At 37.4% G+C, this 12048-nt stretch overlaps 1 protein-coding gene across 1 annotated transcript; it reads left to right on the plus strand.

Annotated features, from left to right (window-relative positions):
• The first annotated feature begins 1011 nt into the window (after positions 1 to 1011).
• APOH (apolipoprotein H) lies at positions 1012 to 8059 on the plus strand. The gene is made up of 8 exons (XM_010168013.1): positions 1012 to 1075; positions 2199 to 2375; positions 2999 to 3095; positions 4449 to 4525; positions 5106 to 5294; positions 6097 to 6276; positions 6916 to 7113; positions 7989 to 8059. Exons 1-8 carry the CDS (start codon positions 1012 to 1014, stop codon positions 8057 to 8059), a joined length of 1053 nt encoding a protein of 350 aa, XP_010166315.1.
• Positions 8060 to 12048: the final 3989 nt, after the last annotated feature.

Genomic DNA, 12048 nt, shown 5'->3' on the forward strand with positions numbered 1-12048 from the left:
TCAGATCACAGCAGTAAGAATCTGATATAACCTAGCTTCTCGTTAGAGCTTCAAATGTCCCTCACTCCCCCTCACAGGCTGTGAGTCAGCAGGGAAGGAGGATACTTAGATTAGAAACACCAAACTGTGGAACAATCCTTACACAAATGTTATTTTGGTTGCACTTCAGATGATCCTGCAGTTAAAAATCTGCTAAATAAGGAGAACTGCAGAGATCAGAACCTCAGCTGATATCTGTAGAGTTTTGACTTGATGACCCCAAATCACAGCACCTAAACAAGTTTTTACATCACTCAAAAATATGATTTAAGTTTGACCTTCTTGTCACTAATAAGCACATTATTATGTCACTTTTCCTGCAGTGCTGGCATTGTGAGCCCCATCACTGCTGCTTTTAGTTGTCTGTTAATTGAAAAATGCTTATTGACGACACAAATCTGATCAAACAGGCCCCTGAAGCCTGAATTTCAGGATCATCATCTTGTGTAAACTGGCATGAAGTTGGTATCATCACTGGAGGCAAATGACAATACCAATGTCACTCCAGCACTAATCATTTTGCCTTAAAAAATAGATTTTGTTATAACTCTCAGGACTCTTTGGCACATAGAAACGTACACGCTCCAGTGATAAACAAAAGCTTCTTAGTGACATTTCTATTATTTGAACTAATATCATATTCCAAACTTCCTCATCTGCTAATGATACTGAGAAGGTAATATTGTTTTTTCAGAAACATCAGTCCCAAAAGGAGATGCTCTGCAGAAACAACCAGAGAGGAGATGTTTTCAGCACAGATCGCTATTTGAATCCCTGCATTATGTACGAATGCAACATGTGATGGTTGTTTCATCCTTTATTACAAGCAACACAAGGAACCTTTTATCTTTTGTTTACTAGGATGGGAATAAATACAAAGAGTTAATATGTAACCATCCTTTTGTGGATGCCTTTATTTTTAAGGGAAGAAACGCTGGACTGGGAGTCATTTGAGCTTGTGGACTGGCAGCAATGCACTCCCTGGCACTGTTGGTGTGCGCAGTTGCTCTGAGCCACTGTGCTCTTGCAGCCAAAGGTAAGTGGCTTCTGTTTTCTAACAGCCAATACCACCCTGAAGGGTGAATGAGGGAAGCTGGAGAAAGCAACAGGATTTAAAAGCCTTTATAGACAATTTTGGTCAAGGAATTTTCTCTGAAAGCTATTTCTTTTTTTCCCTTCCATTCCTTCCTCTGTCTCTTCCTATGGTGAGGTGAGTTGCTGTATATACAAATCTATAAAATGAAGGAAAATAGAAGAAAGATTGATAGAAGTTGTGGAGACCAGGTTGCCTGCACGCCGGGGGCATTGCCTGTGCCAGGAGTTAACCTCGCTCCGCTCCATGCTCACCTCACTTTCCCCTCTGCTGCAGGGGCTGCCTGGCACAGCTCCTGCCTCGCTTTTCTCCTCCTTTCCCCCATGCCAAGGGCTCCGTGCACTGTTTCATGTACTCTCTCCCTCTGCTTGCTATGCATTTCCACAGCACAAGCTTTGTGTCCCTCTGTTCCCTCCCCACAATCTCAGCAGGAGCCTCTCTCAGTCTGCACCCTCTGTTCTTCCCTCACTGCTCCCCTCCTGTTCTCACTCTCTGGGTGATGAGCTGTTCATGTTGTCAACACGTTAAAGCTGTTTTGGAATCAAAACTGTCTCATGTAACAGAGTGTTTTCCCCAATCTTTCTGTTCAATGGGGCAACCAGAGAAAAAGAAATTTAATTTAAAAAAAACCCAACCTAACTCATTTCAGACTGACCCTATCAAACAAATTCAAATCAAAAATTAACTGCATTAGTTTGCTTCTGGGTCCCTCTCACCCTCTTTTGTCCAAGATAATTTACCATAATTGACTCACTTTGCAGAATACCTTCATAAATCCATTTTGAAGCAAAAGTAAATTTTGGTTAAAGAAGTGAGACAAAAATCTAACTGAGGCCACTGATAGAGCTGCCAAGGAGAACACCAATTTTTTTTTTCCTGGCTAATGCTTCTAACAGCCATCAGCTGCCTCAGTAAACTACGTACCTATAGATGAAACAAGGACCATTCAGCTCAGTGCAGGAACATACTACAGCTGTTTATAATATAGAAACCTGTGCTTTGTTGAGAAATAAAACCAACTCCAACTTTCTGCCCAGTTTCTTGTAAAGCATCTCCTTTCCTCCAGTCTGTCCCAGGCCACCAGAAGTGTTATTTGCCACAATCAACGTAGACAAAAGCGTGTATGACGTGGGTGAAGAAATAGAATATACCTGTAGGCCTGGGTTCGTCCCCAATAACGGCCAAAGGAAGTACACCTGCCTCCCGACTGGCAGGTGGCCTCTCAATACCCTGTTATGCCTACGTAAGTAAAACAACCTAAATCCTACTCCTCGATTTTACACCATCTCACTGACATGCTGTCACTGACCCCAAAAGGATATTTTATCTAAATATATAAAATGAGGAATCTGATATATTGAAACTGACACAGTTCTTTTTTCCAATAGTTCTTTTCTTCCTTGTCGAAAGACAACTGGGTGTGGGGGAGAAGAGGGGCAAGTAACAGGGGGAGGACATTCCCATACGTGTCCCTTGCTTTCCCTTAAGCCTCAGATAGTGATGGAGATTGGACCCGGACAAGGTGAACCTTAATCTGACTCAGCCCAGCAGTGCTTATACTCTAATGATGTACACTGCTTGATAACACCTGCAGTTATTGTATCCCTTCTTCTTCATTTTTATTATTTCATTGCATAGACATTATTTTCCGCAGACAATCTAATGCTAAAAATTATCTAACCACAAAAACTTTGAAGCTACCATATTTTGATAAAATTGGAGAATAGTTAGACTTACAAATTCAGTACAGGGGAGTGAAGAAATGCAAAAGACACCAAGACTCCTTTTATGATCAACATGTTTCCATGTTCTTAGCTTCACACCTCATGAAATAGCATTACCCTTTTTTTAATCTTTAATTAACAGCAAAGAGATGTCCCAGTCCTGGAACCTTGCAGCATGGAAAAATTGATTTCACAGACTCCCACTATCAGAGTTCTCTAAGTTTTTCATGTGAGCCAGGGTGAGTGTTCCCTTTCTCATGCTGTTAAATAAATAACCTAAATCACAATATTACATTCTAATATCACCTGCCGCAGTATTGCAAGTCAGAGAACTTAGGAAACTGCACAGAAATGCCAACCTCTATTTCAGAAACTAAAAAACAAAAGCATATCTGGTGATCTTCCTCTAATCAGTCTTGACTGTAACATCCTGGAGCTTTGCCACTCCAAAGCAGTGTCTTACAGATACAGAAATCATCCAAATAGCAGAGATTTTATGCAAAGATTTATTCTGCACTGCTTTCCCCTGCTTTTTAAATCCTCTTATTATATCATTAGAGGAAATCCTACAGCAGAGAGAAGATATTCTCTACCTAAATTGTTACACTATTAGGCTCTGGAGACCAAAAACTTTGTTTCTGTGCCTTTCTGAGCTGAGTAAATGAAAATATGAAGTTAATCTTCATTTGGTCCCTGGAGCAAACACACTTTTACTCAAGGCTACTTGCAGAAATGAGGATACATTTAAAGAAAAATAGTTTTGGTAAATGTAGGGAAGTATTTGATAGTAACATATAGTTAACTTTACTTGGTAATTAATTAACAAACAGTCCATACCTGGGAACATCATACGTGAGACATAGCCTAGAGTTCACTGAAGACTGTGAACAGCATCAACCACCTGCTGCAGCTACAAAACAGGAGTAGGACAAGGAACAAATAAATTCCATTATGACACCAAATGTAGCTATGCAACTTGATTTAACTTTGTTAATTATAATTTACTGGTTTTCAGCTGTGTGATATGACAGGCACATGATGAACATTTCTTTAAAACTCAGAGTAAGTGCTAATAACATAAGCACAGAGGATGAGAGAGAAGCATTTAGAGTGAATATGGAAATTAAATTGGGCTAACTGGTATTAAAATAAAAAAATGTGACTTTAGTTCTTAAAAGTGCTGAGTTCTTTGCAATAGTTTAATCCTAATTGCCATAATTAGATAGGAACTCCTCCCAGGAAACCATAACATTTACATTAGCAATCACAAATCAATGCTCACTACTTACATATATCCACAGTGTTAATCAGTTGTAGAAATTAATATATAAGATAGAATATATAATTGAAATGGCAAAACTTCTTGTTATATCAAGCCTTTTGTCCAGATACTTGCAATACTCAAGTACTAATAGTTTTTTGTATTTAAATCTAAATTTCCTTTGAGGTCAGTAAGTGCTAGAACTAGAGGAGATTTCAGAACTGGACTCTTAATTTGGTTTTTGAGAAATAGCAATCTTTCTTGCAAAGAACAGCTTGATTCTCCTCCGTGTTTGTTAAGTTTTCTGATAACCAGGTCTTTTTGTTTTCAGTTACAACCTTGTTGGGACAAGAACAAGCCAATGCATGGCAGATGGAAAGTGGAGTGGAACTGTTCCACAGTGTCAACGTATGTGTTTAAATGTTAAAAAAAAAAAATTATTCTGTCCTTATTCTCATTACAAAAGATTCCTTTACATTGTTTAGAATTCCATACACTCTTATTCAGAGGCCTCCTATACTGCCGTGCAATAAATGGTTAGGAAAAATCAAGAAGAACCCTGTATATTTGGTTTTAGATGTGTGGATTCTAGTTTTAGAGAAATACAGTTTAAAGGTCTGGACAAAAGGCTGGGATCAGGGATGCTATTTAAAGCTGAAGGTAAGATGCTTATCCACTCAAATTCATTCTCCCTGTGTATAAAAAGCGGATATTTTCATGCCTCTGCAGCTGTTATATGTGTATTTGCTATAACCTGTCCTGCATAAACACTTTACTGAAAGAGCAATATATTGCATATTTCCTGAAAAATAATGAATTTCATAGTCTAAGGCTCCTGAGACTTCTAATCAGAACTTTTTGTTTTGTTAGCTATGCTTCTGTAAAGGGCAGTGTGGGTTAATTTGGTCATAAGCATGTTGTTCCTGTGATTCTAGTAATAATTTGATCTTTAAGCTTTAATTTCTGTGAATGCTGTGTGCTTTTCTAGCTGTGACTTGTGCACCTCCCTCGATTCCTGAATTTGGAGTCCTTTCTTACCGTCGTGTAAAACCTGGAAATATTTCTCATTTCCTGGACACAATTACTTTTGAATGTGTACCTCCTCTTGCACTTATTGGGAACGAGACAGCAACCTGCACGGCCAACGGGAGCTGGAGCAGCATTCCAGAGTGCAAGGGTAAGTAACTCACTTTTATCAACACCTAAAAATATTCCCTAGAATTGCATATATAAAATTATATGAACAACCTTATTTTTCTTTTTACAATTGTTTTTGCAAACATACAGTAGAATTATTCTGAAAGTTAGACTCGTGGATGCAAGGTGATTGCTAACAAGATTGCAGGCAACATGGGATTGACAAAATATTTGCTGCAGATATAAAGGTTATGTAAATAAAACCTGCTAAAGGTAGTTCACAGTGGGGAATCAGAGCCCGGCCTCCAGAGCACAGTGAACGTTTTCTTATACTAAGTGCTAGGATTAATCTAAGAAATAGGGAAATAGGGAATCTGTGAAATAGGGACCCCTACCCTTAGTCCTAAGAATCATAGAATCATAGAATCATAGAATGGTTTGGATTGGAAGGGACCTTAAAGATCATCCAGTTCCAACCCCCCTGCCAGCAGCAGGGACACCTTCCACTAGACCAGATTGCTCAAAGCCTCATCCAACCTGGTCTTCAACACTTCCAGGGAGGGGGCATCTACAACTTCCTTGGGCAACCTAGAACTTCACTGGTTTCAGTGAAACTATGCCACATAGAAGTAGTTTTTCGATATAACTAGAGATTACAATAGACCTGTCTTTAAAACAAGTAATATTTATTTATTTTTAAACAATCTTTCTTCTGTCTATGTTTTCCTTTGCAACAGGAGGAAATGAACCACCGTTAAAGTTTTATTTATTTTTCAAAGTATAGAGCGTGTCTTTTACAACTGCAACATTGATAAAGCTTTGTTTTGGTTTTTGTACCACAGTTGTCACGTGCCCCACTCCAACAGGAATAGAAAATGGATTCATAGAGTTTGCTGTTCGCAGGACATATCACTATAATGAAAGTGTCAGCTTTGGCTGTCAGTCCAGCTACGTGCTGGATGGACCTAAGCATTCCCGGTGTGAAAAGACTGGAAACTGGTCCACAAAGCCGACCTGTAAAGGTATACACACACCATCTCTTAGAAACCGTGTATCAAACTGAATTTTCCTAAAAGCCAACCACTCTGAGTGTTAGTGAGGTACTACACCTTTGTGCAAGAGTCGTCCTCAAAGAAAACCAAAATAGTCATTTCAAGGCCCTGATAATCTAAGCCTCCCAACACTGAACGTGGTATGACATGATGTAGCTGAACTGACTTCAATAATCAGCCATGTAACTTTATTTTATCTAAGTATTTTATTTTCTCTTTCTATTTCATATAATCACAAATTTTACTGAAGCTGGATTTTCATTAAGCCTCCCAACACTGAACATAGTGTGACATGCTGATCTGAATTGACTTCAATAATCAGCCACATCACTTGATTTTGTCTGAGTATTTAATCTTCTCGTTCTCTTTCATGTAATCACAAATTTTACTGAAGCTGGATTTTCACTGGAAACTTTTGACCCTATACTTAAGGGTCTCCATTTCTTCAGCATTGTAATACCAGCATAAATACTACATATGTATGGGACACATTATTTTTCATTCCCAAATGTCACTTGCACAGATTTCTGATGAGATTTAATCTACTCACTTTTCAAACTAGAGTTCAAATTATCCTTATGTGTTGCTTATAACTGGCTTGTTTTACAGGCCCATGTAAAATACCAGTTAAGAAAGCTGTAGTATTATACAACGGCGAGAAGAAAAGAGTTCAGAACGACCTGAAGGAAGGGATTCAGCACGGTGAAAGTATATCCTTCTTCTGTAAGAATAAAGAAAAGTCCTGTGCCTATACTGTAGCTGTTCCATGTGTGGATGGCAACCTTACTCTCCCTGCTTGTTTCAAAGGTACGAGCTGGGCTAATTGCAAAACAGCTTCTGTTGGTGGAATAAGAAGTACTTCAGTGTGGGAGGCAATGTCATAATTCATCTTTGAGCCCTATTTGACTGGGTAATTCATCTGCCTTGTACTCAAGTTTTAGGAAGGTATTAGGTATTGAGGAAAAAACAGCCTGAGAGAAGGAGAGATTGCACAGCAAGACTTTCCTTTTGGATATGTCCAAGCCCTGCTTTAACCCCTGTCCTATTCTTAGAAGTTGCTATTTAAACAAAAAGCCATACATAAAGTATCCTGGGATTTCATGAATCGTTGGATCAGTGTCTTCTCTAGGGGTTAAAGAGCCTGAATACTGCTGGAGCCTTGAGAACCCGACGTATTCACTCCTGTTCTAGTGAATTATTCCCACCTTACGCTGGTCGGTAACACACTGGTTCTGACTTTGGAACCAAGAGAATTAAAACGCAGCTGATTAATAGCTGTAGTGAGGAATTAATGCTGGAGGAACGAGTTCACAGGCACATAGGTTTTTAGAATAAATAAACAGACTAAATAATGAAGTTTGTTAGCAAGAGGAAATGATTTGCATTTGTTTTATCAATATTCCTTGCACAGAATATTCCTTGTAAGTTTTATTTTCATTTACAAGTGAAGGAAAAAACCACAGGTTATGCATGATGAAAACATCTTTCCTCACATTTGGCTTAACTTCTGATGGATGTAGCACAGCTTTCATTAAAAGAGAATTAAAAAACTGCATTTCTTCTAGTGGCTTTACAATGATGTAAAGATTGATTTCTCCCCCAGCTGGGTCCATGAGATATATTGTTTTCAGCTATCAAATGTTTCAAAAAATTAACCCAAGTTCTTAACTTGTTTTCAACAGAACGTGGCTTTTTTTCAACTCTTGTGAAGAAGGACCCATCAGACATGAAACCATGTGAAGATGAAGCATGAATCAGAGAAGTAATCCAGTACTAAATTTCTGCCTTACTGAGGAAAACAGGTCCCATGAGTGTAAATTTCCAGGTGAATTCCAGACTCCACAAACACAGTCTCAGCTATTTTCCCTCCCAGCCTCTTTCACAAGCTACGACACATTATTTCAGCCATTAACTTTCATCTTCTTCCCTCTGCCTTCTTCAAAATCCCAGCAATACTGCTTCTCTTCCCATATTTCCAACACATGCAATTGTAAATGACTTTCTCAATAGCAGTCCCTTTAAAATAAAGTCATTTTCAGCCAATAGTGTGTTCGTATTTAATATTACCTAATCAGCAATCAAATCCTTTAGCTCTTAACTGATTTATACAGAAAGGTCTTCATCATTAGTAATTAATGTAACTCAGTAATTAGCTGGGTTTTGATTCCATTACCACTCCTCTGTGACAGGGAGTGAACCTTTAATTATAGATAGACAGAGGGTCATCGGCCAAGGATTTTCCAGAAATTGTGTCAGTAGAAAGACTGGGATTTCCAAATGAGTTTAGAAGCCAAGTATCCAGCCACGGTTTAACTGTCAATAGCATCAAATAAAGGGTTCTTTTATATATATATTTTTTTAAAAAAGGCTACAGATGGTAAGACTATTTAAGTTTTTGAGATTCTAACTACTTGAAACTGCTGTTCTAAACAACTGTTAATTTTTACCACTGTTTCAATATTATGCAATGTAACTGATTCCCTTAAAAAAAAAAAAAAGAGAATTGTACACCATTGAGCAATAGTAATGATTTCTGGTCATTAAATAGCTTTGAAGTGAACTGTCCTTTTAATTTGATTTATGATACAGGTAGTTCACTGGTATGATCCAGTTTGGCAAGTTTTATGCTTATGTCTGTATTTCCATTCAGAAAAAAATAATTATAATTTCAACGTATTAGAAAGTGATAGAGAAATATTTGTTGTAAATTTATAATAAATTATCATGACTCAGATGTGGTTCCCTCTGAATATAAAAGCTTTCTCTGTGATTAAAAGCAGAAGTAAGCTGCACAGTAAGCAAGCTACTGTAGAACTTTTTAAAAGGACCATTTAACATTAAGATCAAACTACTTGCAAGATGCTACAGCTACCATTAAAAAACTCTGAACATCCTCTAATTATCTTTTTTTTTTTTTAAGGCTGCACATTAATATTTTAATAGTATAACTGATACAATTTGCTCTTATACTTCCTATTTTCAAAGAGAGATTGAGGTAGCTATTATTAAGTATTTAATACTTTGTGCTCATCAGCAATTTAATTCTCTAATGCACAAATCTGTGCTAGCAACCAAAAAGGACATTCCCTTGGTACAACGTGCACTGTGTTTTGGTTCCTAATATGTTTAAGCAAGATCCTTGAATGACGTTTGACTTACAGGCCAAGATACTCATAACTCCTTTTAACGTGTACGTGGATCAGCTGGCAGGAACCTATCTGTTTGGAAATCTAGTCTAAATGTTGTGTGGATACAGCTCTGGGATCGGGATGTTCAGGACGGTAGCTGAGATACCAAACATAGTTTAATATTAACTTGCCTTTCACAGAAAAACACTTGTGAAGTTGGCGTAAGTAGTTAGCATTCACTGCCATAGAAATGCTACTTTTCCCTGAAACGATTTGTATTTTGCACAAAAACAGTTGCCCCAGGGACATTCCTATTTTTCTAAGCAAATTTTCACGGTTCTACTTATACATGCAGCAGGATAACAACTGATCCCATCAGCTGGCCCTGCTTCCTAGCCACATATGCAGTATTTGAATATTTTAAAGCATCACCCTTAGGAGCAATGTTCATACACTGAATTTGTTATCTAGTCTCCTGAAGCAAGGAGAAGGAGAAAAAAAAATCTGTGACCTGATGTCTTTGAAGCAGTGAGGTGTTTGTGAGTCACAGCTTTTCAGACATAAAAGGTTTGCTTAGAAGGTCTGAAAAATAATATATTGCAACTAGAGGTGTTCCAAAAGCTGCTACAAGTGAGTGAAACCTGCCTTTTTTTTTTTTTCTTTATTTTTTAAGATGTTTTAAAGAATGCCTTAAGCTGTGCTGATGTTACTTGTGGCAACCTGCTGAGACAGTTAGAGAGATAAGAGAACATGGTAAAACAAGATGGAAAAAAAAAAAAGTACTGAATGTGTTTTATTTAAATTAAGATTTTCTTTACAATACAAATTGTGAATTTGTTCTTTATTCTGGTTGGGATATTTATGTGTTGTACAACGGTGTATCTATAGTGATTTCCTCTGGATGGTCAATGCACATCAGTACTCCTTGTGTCCAGGTTGCAGCTTTGGCTGGAGAAAAGACCTTGGTCATTTCTTGAATCTTTAGTTTTTCTTTCTTTTTGGACAGATCTGTTCTCTCAGGAAATTTGTCCTGGAGTACTGGTTCCAGTTTAATTGGTTCTGCTCTGCCTCATGTTCTTGTTCACCATATACCATCAAATTCAGATTTTCAAAAGTATTTTGCGATGAGCAAAAGAGAGAGATATTCAAATCTGAAGGCAATGTGCAAATACAAATCAATGAACAATAATATACAAAAAAGTTTGCTTATAAATCCCAACCCTTTTCAACTGTTAAAAAGCAGATTTGCAAAGCTGGACAGAAATGCAAACCTCACCGTATCACCTGGCCTTTAAAAACTTGCCTGGAGAGAGTCACGTTGTTAAATCCATTCATCCTTCCACATTTGAAAGACTAACCAAACTGTTGTCTGTCTTGTGTGATTTGGATTGACTTGGACAAATTGATTTCCTCATGATTACAAAATTCCTGTAACAAATCTGGGTATCTGCAGTGGTGATTCAGAGGTGAAAAGTTCAGCAAGTTCAGCTCTTTGAGCAAGTCAGCCACCCAGTAGTCTTACGGTGTTGCAAGAATTCGCCACTATTTTAAAACAGATTAAAAGTAGTCATATCTTCAAAAATATATTAAATGACAATAATTTAAAATTTGGAATTTAAAGATAATAAATAATCTTTGTAATCTGCTCATGAGAGTCTACCATGGATTAAATAGTCCATCACTGATTTTTGCACTATTTCTATGCAAATGTTGATTTAAGGAGCTATGTGCAATCTGAGTAGGTAACCAGTGTAGCTGTCATAGCTACCACCAAACGAGCCCTATTGCAGATTAATTTCTGTTGAAAATCAGCTGAGAAATCAAAGAAAACAGTCAATTTTCTACTGTACATTTAAGAAATTCTTGTTTGATGTATATGTGCATGTGAATCAAGCTTAGAAGAGTTGAAGAGTTTACTAGTGTGAAATAAAAGCACTTTTGATGCTATACACACAGGAAGGTCAATGACAGATAGGGGGGAAGGAGAAATGATTGAATCAAAGAGGTCAGATGTTTTATTTGGGATCATACACCCACACAATTATTTCACTGACTCAGGAAGAGGCTGAAGAGCTGAAGGACTGTGAGACTTCTTTAATGCTTTTGGATTGATTATTTTCTTGACATGGCTAGAAAACAACAAGTGTAACATGTCTTTTGTATAGAAATGTCAGGTATGCACTTCTAATTTTTTCTATTTCACAACACCCTCTCCTATTTATTGTCCTTGGGATAGGACATAATCTATGAAACGTGAGCAATGTTGAGCATATTAAATGTTTTAAATTGAACTCAAATTCCCTCTATTATCTACAAGGATATACCCGAACAAATTTTACTTGGAAATACTCAGAAACTGTGACTAAAATGGTCTTTGCAATTATTCAGCTTGAACCTGCAATTTCAGTCTCTTTATCTGCTCGTGTTTCTGGCACCTGCTATAGAGCTACAAAAACATTGCTCAGACTCACAAGCAGCTTCTGATTGATTGACCTTTAATTTCAGAATGGTAAATATTTTTTTTTCACTAAGCTCTGAGTGGAAGAATTTTTTTTCCCCCCAATTATTGATCATCATGAAGATATAAAAATAGATAAAGTGATATCCAACTGGC

The sequence above is a fragment of the Antrostomus carolinensis genome, unplaced genomic scaffold (assembly GCF_000700745.2).
Source record: "Antrostomus carolinensis isolate BGI_N321 unplaced genomic scaffold, ASM70074v2 scaffold7785, whole genome shotgun sequence".
Classification (NCBI taxonomy): Eukaryota; Metazoa; Chordata; class Aves; order Caprimulgiformes; family Caprimulgidae; genus Antrostomus; species Antrostomus carolinensis.

Excerpts from the sequence above, each read along its gene's own strand:
- APOH (XM_010168013.1), top strand. The coding sequence starts at position 1,012 with ATGCACTCCCTGGCACTGTTGGTGTGCGCAGTTGCTCTGAGCCACTGT. Across the intron at positions 2,376-2,998 it reads CAATACCCTGTTATGCCTAC|CAAAGAGATGTCCCAGTCCT; the intron begins GTAAGTAAAACA and ends TTTAATTAACAG. Across the intron at positions 5,295-6,096 it reads CAGCATTCCAGAGTGCAAGG|TTGTCACGTGCCCCACTCCA; the intron begins GTAAGTAACTCA and ends TTTGTACCACAG.